This window comes from Sparus aurata, chromosome 21 (assembly GCF_900880675.1).
Source record: "Sparus aurata chromosome 21, fSpaAur1.1, whole genome shotgun sequence".
Lineage (NCBI taxonomy): Eukaryota > Metazoa > Chordata > Actinopteri > Spariformes > Sparidae > Sparus > Sparus aurata.
The window spans coordinates 12,401,813-12,417,114 of NC_044207.1; the positions used below are offsets into that span (position 1 = coordinate 12,401,813).

At 41.9% G+C, this 15,302-nt stretch overlaps 2 protein-coding genes and 1 non-coding gene across 5 annotated transcripts; all 3 read left to right on the forward strand.

The window, feature by feature from the left end:
• On the forward strand, positions 1-15,027 carry cldn18 (claudin 18). 3 transcript variants are annotated; one of them, XM_030403811.1, is made up of 7 exons: positions 1-99; positions 1,523-1,630; positions 11,993-12,224; positions 13,301-13,465; positions 14,061-14,217; positions 14,324-14,437; positions 14,612-15,027. In XM_030403811.1, exons 3-7 carry the CDS (start codon positions 12,005-12,007, stop codon positions 14,706-14,708), a joined length of 753 nt encoding a protein of 250 aa, XP_030259671.1. In that variant the 5' UTR covers positions 1-99; positions 1,523-1,630; positions 11,993-12,004; the 3' UTR covers positions 14,709-15,027. The 3 variants fall into 3 exon arrangements, with proteins under 3 accessions (XP_030259671.1, XP_030259672.1, XP_030259669.1); XM_030403812.1 differs by lacking the exons at positions 1-99; positions 1,523-1,630 and adding an exon at positions 10,074-11,831; XM_030403809.1 differs by lacking the exons at positions 1-99; positions 1,523-1,630 and having other exon boundaries at positions 10,074-12,224.
• Positions 782-853, forward strand: trnap-ugg (transfer RNA proline (anticodon UGG)). Its single transcript has one exon. It is a non-coding gene; the product is annotated as a tRNA-Pro (tRNA).
• LOC115573150 (transcription factor Sox-14) lies at positions 8,527-10,079 on the forward strand. The gene has a single exon (XM_030403814.1). It carries the CDS (start codon positions 8,789-8,791, stop codon positions 9,533-9,535), a length of 747 nt encoding a protein of 248 aa, XP_030259674.1. The 5' UTR covers positions 8,527-8,788; the 3' UTR covers positions 9,536-10,079.
• Positions 15,028-15,302: the final 275 nt, after the last annotated feature.

Here is a 15,302-nt window from a genome sequence, read left to right on the forward strand (position 1 = left end):
GTGGAGAGTCCACCCTGCTCTCTCTCATCCCCTCTCCCTGTTTGTGCTGCTGACCAGAAGGCAAACTTAATAACAAACAGAGTATTCATTTTATCAAAGGTAGGCAGACGGGGGAGAATGTATATTAATCTACAACATTATTCTAATTGAAACTGGGTTGTCACTCTCTTTCCTGAATCTGCTGTTTTTGTGGGAAAAGGTGTTTCAACAAAGCTCTTTATGCAAATTAATTATTCTATCAGATAAAGAGACATTGTAACTAAAACAGCCGACCTATGGGGTATTTTATTTTTTAAAATTAACAAAATGGGTCGGATAGGGATGAAACTGCATCGGTGACTTGTCTAAAGAGTGTTACGTTGAAGTACGTTTAACCAATAATTTTGTCAGTAGGACGTGTTTGCTGCTAATTGAATGTGTTACAGTGTCTGAAACAAAGTGCCTAACCAGCCATATAGTTGTGAACATGGTAGTCTGATGTGTCACAATGGGCTGTTTGTCATTTTTAGCCAATTTGATAACAGCTGTCAGGAACTTTTTCATGCAGTTAGCATGTTAGCTCCGACGGGGAGGACTCACTGGTGACCAGCTAGCATAGCTTGCGAGCCACTGTAACCGCTCACTAGCATCAGTCCTGCTCCCTCTGGCTAATGGTTTGAAATCATGTAGGGTTTTAATGCCGACGTGTTGATGGAGTGTGGGTCAATAACATGTAGAGTAGTTGTTACTGTAGTAGCTGGTGTTAGGTATATAAGCTGTGCCATACCTTATACATGCAACCGGCTCGTTGGTCTAGGGGTATGATTCTCGCTTTGGGTGCGAGAGGTCCCGGGTTCAAATCCCGGACGAGCCCGTCGTTTTTGCCGTGTAACTTTGGTTTCTACGACAGAATGCTATCAGAGCTATTATTTTGTTGAAAAAGCTATGCATACAGGAAAACCTACTCAAGTTGTCAAAGGCAATAAGGTGTTCGTATACTGGTCCCTGTGGTTCTTTAGCAGTACTACATTCAGGGCTTTCAGTTTATGTTTTATTTTCCTTTATTAAAATGCAATTACATATTTATATATTAAATAAATGTGTTATTTTATGCACAAGGTCCCGGTCCATCTGTACCAGAGAGCTCTATAATGGTTACACATTTTCTGCAGATCAGCGATATCGTCTCAATCAGGATAGTTTCCCTTCATAAACTCTATACACAGTCTACAGTTTACCTCGAACACAAGGTGCTACCAGTCTACATACAGGATGGATAAAGGAAAGTAGTGCATGCACTGAAGTTCTCTTAGTCTTAAGCCTATTTCAGCTCCTCTCTATCGTCACCTGTGTCCGGGGAAACTTCTCATCTGACTCATAAGAGCTAAAAAAACATGCTCACAAATTAACACAGTCATATGCGCTCCGTCTAAATCACCTGCTGCCTTTGCTTACTCTGTGCACAATCTTTCTTCAGTGGTGCAGGAGGAGCATCAGACTACTTGAAGATAGGCTCACTTAATGCCTTTCTGTCTTCACTCAGTTGGGGTTTATCTGAGCCTGCTGTTGTAACAGGATCTCTGCTCTCCTCCCTCCAGTCTGGCTCAGGACAGCCACCGCTCTGCTTTACACAAGTCCAGGAGATAACTCGGTAAATACCAGTCTCTTTTCCTTACTGTTGCAGCAAGCACATCATCGCCACAGGAGCTACACTATTTCCATTATTTCTATAAGCCTCTTAGCGGCGCCATGCTCTGTCATTTGTAGAGCAGGTTCATACCGTGATGTGTGTGAGTTTTTATATTTATATTAATGCTGACATGAAAATCCCATTGCTCAGGGAGGAAGCCATAGATAAAGGTCCACACCAGTGCTTTTTACTTGTGTGTTTATGGCATGTGTTATTGCAACTTTCGCGGTGGTGACTTTTCCTTCCATTTTTTGAGTTACTTAAAACAATTAACTGGTAGAAACTTTCTGACCATTACACACACCTCAACATAACACATATATCCTGATAAGGACAAGTCTGAATTGATGAATGGTCAATCAAAACCCTTTCTCAAATGTGAATTTTATGGAAGGTTTTGGCAGATACATGAATTTTAGTAGATGCTCCTATGGTCCTTCAAGTACAAGATGAAAAAGAAATGAGGTACAGAAAAAAAACAAGTGTCTTTATGTTAACATTTACACATACAGACCATTTCTGTAATCATTAACTCAGGGTCTCAATATAATGGCAACACAAAATGGTATATGTGCTCAAAGGTTTGAGATAGCGCTGAGTACTTTATCATTGCTTATTGAAACAGTTGTAATGCATTGCAGATCAATAATCATATTTTAATGTATACATAAAACACTTTATGAAAGTAATTGATTCATCACTTTAATTGCTTTAATCTTAGGAGAACCTTGTTATACCTGAAGGTGATACCTGTACCCTGTATCCGTCTCAGTGAATCTTAGCCAATCACTTCCCCCAAATGATCAGATCTACAGGAAATTACTACATTTTTCCACCTTCTGAGCTTCACTTGTGTCCCAAGACACAGATTATTTTACACACTCAGTATATATGACGTAGTCTACGGTTTAATTGTATGTGATAGTACAATAATTTACTGATTTAAAGGCCTGTAACCCATCTTCTTTTCATTCTTTATTTCAAATGACAGTATACAAGGATTGGCACTGGATCAGATATGTTACCGTATTTAATAGCCTCAGCTGCACTTTAGTTATAAATGCCTTGGTTACATTTGAAAGCATTCATACAACATCAGTTATAGCTGGAACCTCTTCCATCATGCAATTGCTCCGATGTTGGAATGAACATAAACCATAAACATGAACTGCTCCAACCAGGGACAGGATGAATAGCATAATAAAGCTCTTTTAGTGTAAAATACATATTTATGATATAGAAATGATCCTTTTTTCCGCATAACATTTTCTCCTCTTCCTTCCCTGGCATAGCTCATCGTATCATCTGAATTGACTGCACTTTGCTCAACCTTTGCCATCACACAAACATCAGCCCTCCCTCTGTTACTTAAAGCCTGATTTATCTCACCATACAAAACTGGCATATCTGTCAGCCATGAGATTGGTGTTGAAATTCCCAGTGTGAATCAATTTATTTTCAGATTTATATGAATTCAATTTATATATAAGACGCATCAGATTTAGCCCACAGGCCCTAAACTGAGCGTCACAGACTATATAGATCATATTCAATCCAAATGTCGGAGTCACGCATACAGAAATAAAATATAGTCTCCAGTATGTAAAATGCATTGCGGCCATGATCAGGAAACACACTTCTCTCCACTGGTTCTGCTTCCTCCTCCCTCCATCACCACACCATCATCGCCCTCTTAACCAGTCTGTCATTTAAAGTAAGCAGCCGCCTGCTTAGCCGGCACCTTTCACTTTTCAAGCAGCACTTAATTTACTGCAGGACATTTTAAATCTCCTGCCTCTGTGGCTCTGAGTCGCTGACAAATGCCTGGTTGCAAATGTATCTCATTGACTGCTGACTCGGTTGTATTACAAGCTGGCTGATAGGGGCTGCCACAGTAATGTGGCCCTCAGGTTTATCCTCAGATGTTGGAGGAAGTGTATTAATTTAGTTTAGATGGGGCCTTATGAAAGTGTGGTGGCAGGCAGAGGCGAGCCGATCTCCCTCCACTTTCTCTCAACCTCTGGGGATTGAAGCTATCTGCCACAGAGCCGAAGCATATTCCACCATCAATGTGTCAGGGGGAAGCTATTAAAACCGCTTTACTTTTCCTAAGTATCATGAGAATAAGCACAAGATTTAGTGAAATCCCCCCCAGAGCACGGAAAATCTGGGGGATTTTCCCCCTGAAATGTTTCCTAATGGACTGCTCAGAAGTGTCAAAAACTCTTATTGGACTTGAATGTAGTTTTTTTTTTTGGATTACAGTGTATTTATTTGGAGCTGAAATGACAAAATTTTGAAGTATGAGTGCATCTGAACTTTCCACATAATCAGATGGAAACCCATCCACCAGCTCAGTGGTAGAACTCCAGTGTAACCTCAGTGCAGGAATAAAAAGTGTGTATTCATACTGAGAATATTCTAAATATTTACTGTGATGTGAAGCAAGGCACAAAACAAACTGATGCAGTGAACCAAACTGCATTTAGACCTGAGCAGTGGACCGCATGTCCCTGACCTTCATCAAGTCTGTCTCAAGATCTTATCGGTCAGTTAGGGGAGTCTGGAAACTATTTTTGTGTCAATAATTAATTTGCTTTTCCCACTCCTCTGCTCTCTGTTTGACTCTGGGCATTCTAAGATGGGCGATGTCTTTAGTGACAGTCAGTATACACCAGTGTACATCATCAAAATGTAGATAATAGAATAACATTTGCATTTATTTTAATTAACTTTTCCTCATCCAACTCTTTAGAATCAAAGTAAGGCATGTAAGGAAAATGTAATGTTCATAGAGTCATGGATTGAGGAAGGAAGTCAGTGAACGTGACTTAATATTACAGGAGTTAAACTTTAAAACATCACCTGCCTTATTCACGCCAGACATATTTCCATCAGCAGTATTGGTTGTTTAACCATGAAGACATCACTTCCCATGATCCCACACCCCTTAAATCTTTTATTTTGATTGAGAGAGGGGCAGAAATTTCATCCTGTGCTTTTAAATGACGATCAAAAGGAATCAATCGAGCTGGAGGCCATCTGGTTAGTGTCAAACAGGTAGAGCCTTTTGTTTAGGTTTTTATCAACAAAAGAAGATGATATACATGTAATTCAGAATGCAATCTGCTCTAAGTGAGTTTTAATATCGGACTGTCCAGTGGAGCTGCCACTGAACGTGACATGACGCAGTCAGACAGTGCAGCAGCATCAGTGAACAATACAGCTGTCAAACACGTCAGCCATTCAGCGACAAGAAAAGCCACCTCACAGGACAACAGATGTTTAATAGGCTCTGCCAATGATTATTCAATTAATCTATAGAGTAAATTAGTAGGAAACATCAGCATTATTTTCTCTTTTCTCTTGGAGTTGTTCTGATAGATTATTTTCTTGTCAGACGTTGGCACGCTCTCTCGGCCCCGGCCCGGCTCTCTGTGTCCTCTTTCATTTCCTTTTCACCCCCGGGTCTTTCTGTACCTGTCAATTTCTTTCTACAGTGTGACTCCTTAATCCACCTGAGTGCATGGAGGACAGTTTTGACATAAGAAGAAAAGATAGACTCCTAAGGAGGGGACCAGTATCTTCAGAGCCCAGGGGATAACCGGATTACGACAGCCATTTTGTGCTGCTGGCAGTTTTTCTTATTACCCGTCTCCCGCCCCCCTCCCTTCATCTCTGTGGAGTTGAAACGCTGCCCTTTCTTAGAAGTCACACCAAACACTGACTGAGTACACAAAAACACATCCGTCTAAAGTAAATCAGTGGAAAGAATAAAAATAAATCTCGACAGACGAACGCTGGTGACAGATTTCTTCATTCTGCCCTTCAGATCCTCTCATGTTGTTGTTCTCAGACGGTATTTCATCTCTCTCAAAACATGGCTCCTCTGTGGAAGTAATCATTGTCTCTGTGTGGCGGTGCTCGCCTCCTGTGCGCCAGGCCTGAACCTACAGCACAGCAGATAACAGCACAGCCATGAGGAGACAGATCAACTGTCTGACCCCTGCTGCCAATCACTTTATCCCTCCAGGTCGTCAGCTCCGAGGAAACCCAGAGAAAAAACGCTCTCTGAAAACATCTTATCGCTTCCACCCCTGACGCCGTGTGCACCACTGGATCTTTTATGTCCATTTACTTTGCCGTGGAGGAGGCCCGCCGTGCCTTTGATTGTGGGAGGTAAATGAAATAAAGGCCTCCTTCTCGTCGGTGCCCTGATATCTGAGTTTATCGCCGCCACCAAACCCTAAACCCAGAGCTCCAGCTAACCAGCACAGGTCTGTGTGGGGAGAAACACATCATGCTTCTGTCATGGTAATAATCCTTTTCGCAGAGGCCATTTTGGGTGCCTTTGAGGCGGCCTGGAAGCTTCCACTTCAAAATGGTATTGAATTCCTCCTTGTAAAATGAGCTTCCTGAGCACATACTACATACAGTAATCCCATGTTGTTACATATAAGCGCCTACATCTACTTCTGAGTGGCGGCGTGCACATTCAGTCTATAGTTGAGTTGCTGCTCAGGCGTTTTTCCGTCAATGTCACTTCAATAACAGACGAGGTGGCTAAAGCATATTTTTGATCAGATAAGGTAGAGTAATTATGAAAACTGTAACAACCAGTGGAGTCACCCAGGGCTGGTGAATTATGGCCGTGATTAATATTGATTTCGTTGAAGATGGAGGAGGGAGAGGTGAGCCGCCTGCACACATATCGATGTATAAGAAACCTGCATGGCATCATCGGAGAGAATGTAAATTAGTGATTGTGTCAGTTTTAAGGACAGTCTTGAGAAAAAGTACAAATTGGGAGTGATTTTGCAGCTAAGACAGAGGCAAGGTTCACACAGGGTCATGTCCTCAGTACTTTTGAGGCGACAGTTTATAGCTTGATTCCATTAGTTTTTGACCCATTTTTCACTGAGACACAGTATTTCTCCTGCAGAAATGTACTCTATGAAGCTTGTAGAGTCAACATTTAGACCTTCATGTTTGGAATAAGGCAGTAACACTTGTATTTTCACAAACCTGAGCTCAAAGCAGGCACTCCAAATAAGAAAAATGATCAGAAACAAGGAAATATTATAAAGCCTTTATTTTAGTGGCTAAATCATTAAAAGGACATTCATTCAAAACGCTAACATGTTTTGACCTTGGGCCGTACACAATCGGCGGTCCTTGTCCTCTGATGTCACTCTCTGGGTGGGACACTCAAATGTCATACGGCTGTGTTCCAGTTTGCAAGTCCCATAAATGAAACAAAGCTGACAAATTGTTGTCATCTGACTGCTGCTACATTTATCTGCAGCTGTAGAGATGATGGATAATGAAAATCTGCAGGGACATTGGGCCAAATTGAAAAGTAAAACAAAAGATTTGGTTAGCTAACACTTACCACTTTCTGGCTAAGATTACTGATTGATAGTGTTACAGGACTTGACTGTAAAAGGTGTAAATTATAAAATATCAACGCACATCTGGGACATATTAATTTAATCCTGGAAGTGTAACACACTGGATGTAATCAAACAGTTATATGAGCTAGAAAAAGTGGTTAGACGCTGACGTTAGCCAGTGGCAGTTCTAGACCAGTTTTAATAGGGGGGCCAGGTTGGGCCGGCTTTTTTGTAAGGAGGCACATACAACCCGGAAAAAAGGACAAATCCCTCATTCAGACAAAGCAGTGTTTACAATTTCAGCAATTTTGATTGGGTAGTGAACTGCCGAGACACTTTATTTCTGCCTTTCCCTTCAGAACAAAATCATTGCAAGAAATCTGTCATTGTGTTATTAATGCAAACTCCCTGTCAGGGGGGCCACAGGGGGGTCCAGACTCAGAGTTACGGGAGCACAGGCCCCTGTTGGCCCCCCCCCAGAACCGCCCCTGACGTTAGCTAATGTTTATCAAATGTGTTGTTTTAACTTGAAATATGTCCCGATGCCCCTCCAGATTGTCCTGATCAATCATCTTTTCAGTCATTGATCAATCGGGAAGTGGTGGAATGATTACACAAACACTTTTCAAATCTATGTCCTGTAATCATGTTTATTATTAAGTGGGACTGTACATGCTTGGTATTTTGGTGGATAAAAATAAACACTGTAAGTTGAAAATATATAAAGGAAGTGTTTCAGTGCAACAAGCATGAATATAAAATAGAGAATTGATGATAAAATAAGAAAAAAAAAATGTAACCTGGTTGCTGATTGAAAGAGTTTAGTTTAAGGCTCTTTTTCTGAGCTTTTCCCTTGAAAGAATCACTCTTGTACAATGAAAATAGCAAAAAAAATAAAAATAAAAATGAATAAATAAATAAATAATAGAATAAAAACCCTTAAAATGGAAAATCCAAATAATTAAAGATTTTCTTTAGGGGGTTGTGAGGGGTATTTGGAGGCCACGGACTCATAACTTTAGTAATTCTGGCTACACCCTTGGTCTAATGAGATGGTTAATATGCAGCAAATTCCTCTAAGATCTCCTGCAATCAGGTCATTATTGAGCAAATGAGCCATGTGGGTCATTACAGGGCAATGAGGAGCTGCAGTGCAATATAATGTCCATATTTTACTTCTGTAGCCCTCACCGACCACTCCTGATTCTAAATAAGTAAGTAAGTAAATAAAGTTTTCTGCTGGTGTTGTGCAGCAGATGTCTTTCTTCACTGGTTCCCTGCCTGCACTTGTCTCCGCAGGCATTTGGAGAGCCTGAGGGGGAGAGAAGGAGGGGAGTCCCTCAGAAATGTTGTACAGTCACTTTTTGTGAAGGGATTACAGTGCTCCCTCTCATTCCCATTGGCTTGGCCCCGCAGTGACAGTGTTGTGGTGATGAGTGGTTGACATGCCCAGCATCATCTTTAACAAGCTTCCAACTTGGTCCTCTGTGACTCCCATTCATGCGCCCGGGCTTTGCGCTTTATGCACTTTCCCGTTCCACTTTGTGCAAATGCTTCAGTCAATTCGGAGTTGCGCTTCCTAGTGTCTCATCACCAAAGAGGCAGAGAAAATACTTCTCTGCTGAATCCCTCTGTGGCACCTCTTCACCACTTTTACGCACGACAGGAGCATGCGCTTCTTGGAGACTTAATTTAAAGTGGGACCGGTGCGTGTTTTTATTAATTAATGTGTCACATTTCTGACATGGCAAAACCTTTAGATCACATCAAAAGACCCATGAATGCGTTCATGGTGTGGTCCAGAGGCCAGAGGAGGAAAATGGCCCAGGAGAACCCAAAAATGCACAACTCTGAAATCAGCAAGAGACTCGGCGCGGAGTGGAAGCTGCTCTCCGACTCCGAGAAACGTCCGTACATCGACGAGGCCAAGAGGCTGCGGGCTCAGCACATGAAGGAGCACCCGGACTACAAGTACAGACCCAGGCGCAAACCCAAGAGTCTCCTGAAGAGGGACCGCTTCGTTTTCCCGCTGCCGTCTTTCCTCGGGGACGCAGCGGAGCATCTGAAGGGATTTTCCATGGACTCCTTTCTCGTCCCCGGGGATAAAGCCAGAGCTCTCCTCGCCCCCGCCTCCTCCTCCGCCTCGTCCTTCTCGCTGCTGGAGCCGGTGGCGCAGTTCAGCACCGGAGCTGTCCAGCGGATGGCGGAGCTGCCGCACACTCTGGCCGCCGGCGCTCTGCCCTTCAGCGCGCACACGTTTGGATACCAGACTGCAGGGATTGGGGGTCTGGCGTGCCCCGGACAGCACACCCACACCCACCCGTCCCCCTCCAGCCCGGGGTACGTGGTGCCCTGTAACTGTAGCGCATGGTCCGCGGCCAGTTTACAGCCTCAGGTGGCCTATATTCTCTTCCCTGGAGGGATGACCAAGAGCGGCATGGACTCGTACACCTCACCCAGCTCCAGTGTGTGACAGGCCGGGTACACTTCGAGGACATGACGGGGAAAGTTTGCGCACAGGACCTCCCTATATAACATCACAACAGAGAGAGAACTGGGCTCATGCACTTCAAGATGACATAGATTGCCAAAAAGGCAACAAAAGTCTCTATATTACTCGTCATTCCGTGTAAATTCAGAGTAAAGATTTGGAACTTTAAAGATGTTATTTTGATACTCTTCTGACTTAGAGATAAAGCAATCAAAACAGTTTAAAATAAAATGCACAAGACCCATGCATAACTTCTCTGTATCAAAAGGCAAACAGACTTCTGTGTCCACGGTCCTGACAGATAAACATAAAACACATCGGGCAGAGGAAGCCTGCAGGAGCCACTGACAAGTTATTTATCCCAAAAAGGTATTAAAGGGGCAATATTTAGTTTTGGAGAAGAAATCCTAACTCGCAATTTTAATATTGACAATATTACTGAGGTAATAATACGAACGCAGAAATATTTATTTTTTCCATGACTGAATAAACAAGCTGTTTTGGCCGGAACACTGTTTGAGGCTAGAGAGGTGGCAGGGTCCGCCACATATAAACAAAGAAAAACAGTGATTGTGTTGTCTTTTAAGGTCAGTTTGTTTATTCACTCATGGAAATGAAGACAGTTTGTTTATTTACTTTGTTTAGATATAAAAGAATAAACAGTCAATGCAGATCTTTCTTTTCTGATTAAAATCAGTTTCAAATTCCCCCAAACTACATAGTGCACCTTTAAGTTTGATTTTGCACTTTTGATTCAGACATTTTTACATTTGGACAGTAACAGCAGTTTGTCCCCCAGTGGATCTGATTCTGTTTTTTTTTATTTTTATTTGGAAGTGGAAATAACAAATGTTTCCACAAAGCATTGTCTTATGATAGCAGTTGTTGTTGTTTTGTTTGTTTTCTTACGTCATTTGTAGTCCGTTGTTTTCAGAAGAATAGACAGCAGCTAAATCAGTTCGAGACAATAAGTCAGCTGCTGTTCAGTGAACAATGTTGGTGTGAAGTTTATTAATTTCTTTGATATTACAGCTTGTATTCAGGATGATCCATATTTAAATCTATTGATTATTAATGTGTTAGGTTTTGTTTTTGTTTTTTTTAATCAAATGTCATTTCAAGTAATTGTAACTGGGGGAAGTTCGCTTCCAAAGCATGTTCCTCACCACCTGAGCGCTCTTATTTAAACAAGCTGAGTTTTAATCTCCTGAAAAGGTGCACTGCAAAGACAAAAGAATAACAGTGAACAATTTAATGCAAAAAAACAGAAGTCCACTCTGCTGACAAACAAGATTAAATTTCCTAGTCTCATCATCTCAGTGACTTCCGTATGAGTTTGTTGTTTTTCCATGATGTGTGGTTGTGAGAGGGAGCGTGAGCGAGCGGGCTCGTGATAAGAGACGAACAGAAACTTCTCTCCTCCCTCGATGTTGACAGAGTGATAAGGTGAACAGTTGAATCATGGGCATCGTGTGAGTTGCTGTTTGTCTCAAAGTTAGTGAGCGGGAATGAGTCCTCTCAGTGAGTTTCGCTCTCTAGGTATGACATGATCAAACTTCAACCAGGAAAGACCGGCCTCAGTGGATCTGGGTCTTTGCCAGAGGGCATTTTTGCCTTCATTAGATAGTGGAAAGGCAATGAATGTCCTCGGCTCGACATGAATCAGGGACGTTGTAATTAAACCCTTGAACATCAGGATGCTCCAGTTGGAGGGTTTTCACTTGACACCCTGGGGAGCCCAGGAGAGGAGGGAGTTCTTAGGATTTAGTGTCAGGTTTTAAATCCCTGTACTGTGAAAAGTGGTTTTACATTACAGGTTGTGTTTCTTATGATCATTTTAATGTAACACATTGAGGCCTGTTATGAACTTTGGAGTCATAATAAGAATCTCACCTAGTTTTATGTATTCTCTTGTTTATTTCACTCTCTTTCTGTTGGTTCTTTACGTAATACGTGATGGAGTGACAGTCATTTCTGCCTCATCTCTGTGTTTGTCTTTCTGCAGCGCTGCATCATATTTTAATTTGTCAAAGTGTTGGTACAGCATTTTACTGCATCATTTACTCACTTAACTGTTGGCAGTTTACTGAAAGCCCCGTGAAGTCAATGATTCAGTTTCCCGTATTTACATTTAAACTGTTAATCGTCGTTTAGGTGCCAGGTGTGCCTATCGCCACTGTGTCCACACCTCTCAAAACAAAATAGCCCAACCCTTGTAGCTGTATCACCCACTGGGTGAAACCCAACCGTCTCCACCCAACGCCACCATCACTACGAGGTGCCACTTTACTCATTTCCATTCTCTGCCCACACACCTGCTAGCACCTTTACTTAAACTCACCTATATATACAGCTGTACTTTTAACGTTAGGCTCTTGATCTATTGCTCACACACACACACACACAGTGCCACTCAAGTACGTTTCCTAACTTCTGAAGGAGGAAAAAACAATGGCGCCCTCAGTTCTGCAGAATGGTGGATTCATTCTGGGTTTGATCGGCGCGGCGGCCCTCATCGCAGCTACTGCCATGAACAAATGGAGTGTGAAGGACAGGCAGGGGGACGTGGTGACGTCTATTTACACCTACAAGGGTCTGTGGCAGGACTGTGAGACGACGACCGCAGGGTTAACGGAGTGTCGCCCGCTCTATGGCCTCTTGGGCTTCTCAGGTAGGACAAAACTCTCATATGTTTGAATGTGCAGAGCCTCTACAGTGGCTGACCGTTCACATACAAATGAGTTTTCATTCATTGCTATTTTAGTATTTAAACTGTGTCACCTTCACTGTCATGGAAGCAATTGGCCTCATGAGTTTATCTTTTGAGGAAATAGTCGGGGCTCTCCTATATCTTCCGTTAGGAGACATGTTAGATGTTTTGCTGAGTTTTCTCCGGTCACAGGAACAATGAGGCAGCTGGTAGCAAAGATTAAGAAAGTTGTAACTAAACTGTACCAAGTCTAGGAGGAAGTTCTCTCGACAGGAAGTTAAAAAATGTGTGTGAAATGAGTCTCATGTAGCTAGGTCAGAAAAGAAGTTCAGCCCTTCTCTTTCTGCATCTCTGTCACATATGTATAAGATACTGTGTAAAACAAAAACGTCGATGAGAAGAGCAGCCAGTGCCTGTTGGTCTGAACTCTTGAAACCTACTCTATTCTGGAAATGGAGTTTAAAATCCTCAAACAGCTTTCACTGAAGTTCGGGATCAAATAAATATGTTTTATCGCCAAATAGTGAATTTGAATGTCTATTGTCGATTAAAACAATTTGAATATATCTGCGAGGACTTTTTTTCATTAAGCTGTTGAAGGGATGAGTATGAGGCTGTAGGCTTCTTTTCTTTCTTTAACATATACTGTTTTAAAACAATTTTTACTCTCAGTTTCAGTCATCCTGTTACAAACTGCTGTTCCAGTACCAAGCCTTCCCCTATCAGTATTTGCATTAGCACCAGTGCATTCTGGTTTAAAATAATGGACAGCTGGGCCGAGACTTAGTCAACACAGTTATCAGAAACAGAACAAACAACAAGCAAAGGGCAGGTTCCTACAGCACACCTATTGTGAGAGAACACAGGTCACATTATAAGATCAAATTCATCTGTTAACGTCGTCTTTGGAGGATTAAGAAGAGTTGATTCTTGTTGATTAGACATAGTGAACAAATCTGTCTTTTTTTATTTTTATTTTTTTTAATTATCAGACTCAATATTAAAATGTCTCTTAATGTGTATTTTATGTCCTATAGGTTCCTTCCAGGCAGTGCGAGCCCTGATGATAGTGGGTGTGGTGCTGAGTGTCCTCGCAACATTCATATCTGTCTTCTCCCTGACCTGCCTCACGATGAACAGCATGGCCGACACGACCAAGGCCAAGATGAGCCTCACCGCAGGCATCATGTTCATCATCGCCGGTAGGGTTAGAAATGACAAACAACGTTAGGAAGCTCATTTATGAGCTGGTGGAGCAGATCTTTTATCCATCCAACTCATCACCTTCCCACTTTTTTTAAACTGCACATATTTTACAGATTAAAGTGTGTTTACAGGTCTTGGGGAGTACTACCGTAAATGTGAAAAATGTGGTAAAAAAGGCTTTTGTGTCTCCAGAGGAAGTGGCTCAGTTTCACTGTGGGTAATGTAGGTTTTCGAAAAAGGAAGAAGAATTTGTGGAATGAAAACGTTGATATCTCTGGTTCTGCTGTTTCAATATTGATCATTTATTTTCAAACCGTCCATAATGATTCCAACAGTGTTACAGGAGTGCAATGTTAGACCAGTGGGCTGCTTGACCCACAATGCAACTGAGTGAAATCGCTGGAGGCAATTTATCAGATTACATGCCGCCTCTTCTGGATCAACACCTGTAAACACACTTTAATATGTCAAATTGGTGGAGTCACCCTTTAACCAAAGAAAAAAGTAAAAAAAAAAAAAAAATACCCTTCAGTGGATCTAAATCACTGAGTTCTTGTCTACGTCTCTCCATCCCTTTCCCCTGTCTCTCAGGTGTGTGTGGCATTGCAGGAGCTTCTGTCTACGCCAATCAGATCGTGGCCACTTTCAGGATGTCCTCTTACAACAACTACGGAGGAGGGTTCGAAGGAGGCATGGGAGGCATGGGAGGGATGGGTGGGATGGGTGGAGGAATGGGAGGAATGCCCAGGTAAGATATGGCGTTTATTATTTTGCACGTGTTTTCATGTTCCACGTGTGATTGGCATGCTGGACCCACACTGTGTCGAGACCGCCTGATCTTTTTGTCCCCGCAGATACACTTTCGGCCCTGCACTGTTTGTGGCCTGGATCGCAGGGGGCGTCCTCGTTATTGGAGGCATTCTAAAGTCACTGGCCTTCAGGGAAATGGTGAAAGATGAAAGGACGAGGTGAGTCGCCGCTCATAATTATAGTGAAATTATCTCAATTACTTAAGTCCCACGTTGTCAAGTTATCTGATTATATCTGCAGATTTGTTTTAGACTCAAGCCAATGCCCCTTTCACTTGTATCAATCTACATCATCATAATACAATTACCTGTACTCCATGTGTGTTTTTTTAGTTACCCGGGGGTTGTTTACAAACCTCAGTCCCGCACCAAGAGCGACCAGGGTGATCACCATTCAGTGGGCGGCAAGAAAGAGCAGAACTATGTGTAACAGCTTCAATAATTTGGGTTTGCCAAGGTGTGTACTTGGAGCGTTTCACAATCAGCATGCTTTGTGCGATTTTTTTTTTTCAGTGGCCTTGTTTTGGCATCCAGTACTATGTCTTTACTAATTGCTAATGGTGACAATAATGTCTCACATCTTAACAGCATACTAACAGGTGTAATAAGAAATATTTAGTTTTCATGTGAATGTCAGTGGTTACTAGATATTTATAAATGCTCAGATGCTGTATGTAAGTGAAGTTTTTTTTACTTGAGTTTTTTAAAAATCATTTTATTTTTATGTTAATAAAACATTGATTTGTGAAATGTGTTTGTGTCAAGTGGTTCTTTCAATTACCCTTAAAGATGGTAAATGAAAGCACATGCTGATTATTGACATGTGGAACTCATGTTTGCATGTGATTTATTTTCTATGAGTAAAGGTAATTCAAGGAAGAGGTATTCATATATTGATTGTGATTATCTTCCGTACTAGCAATTTTCTTTGGATAGATGCTTCAACATGCAAAGCAAAATCAAACATTTCCCTTCTCTTCTTAGTTATCCAGACTTGTAGCTATGTAGAAATGTAAAAGAAGCT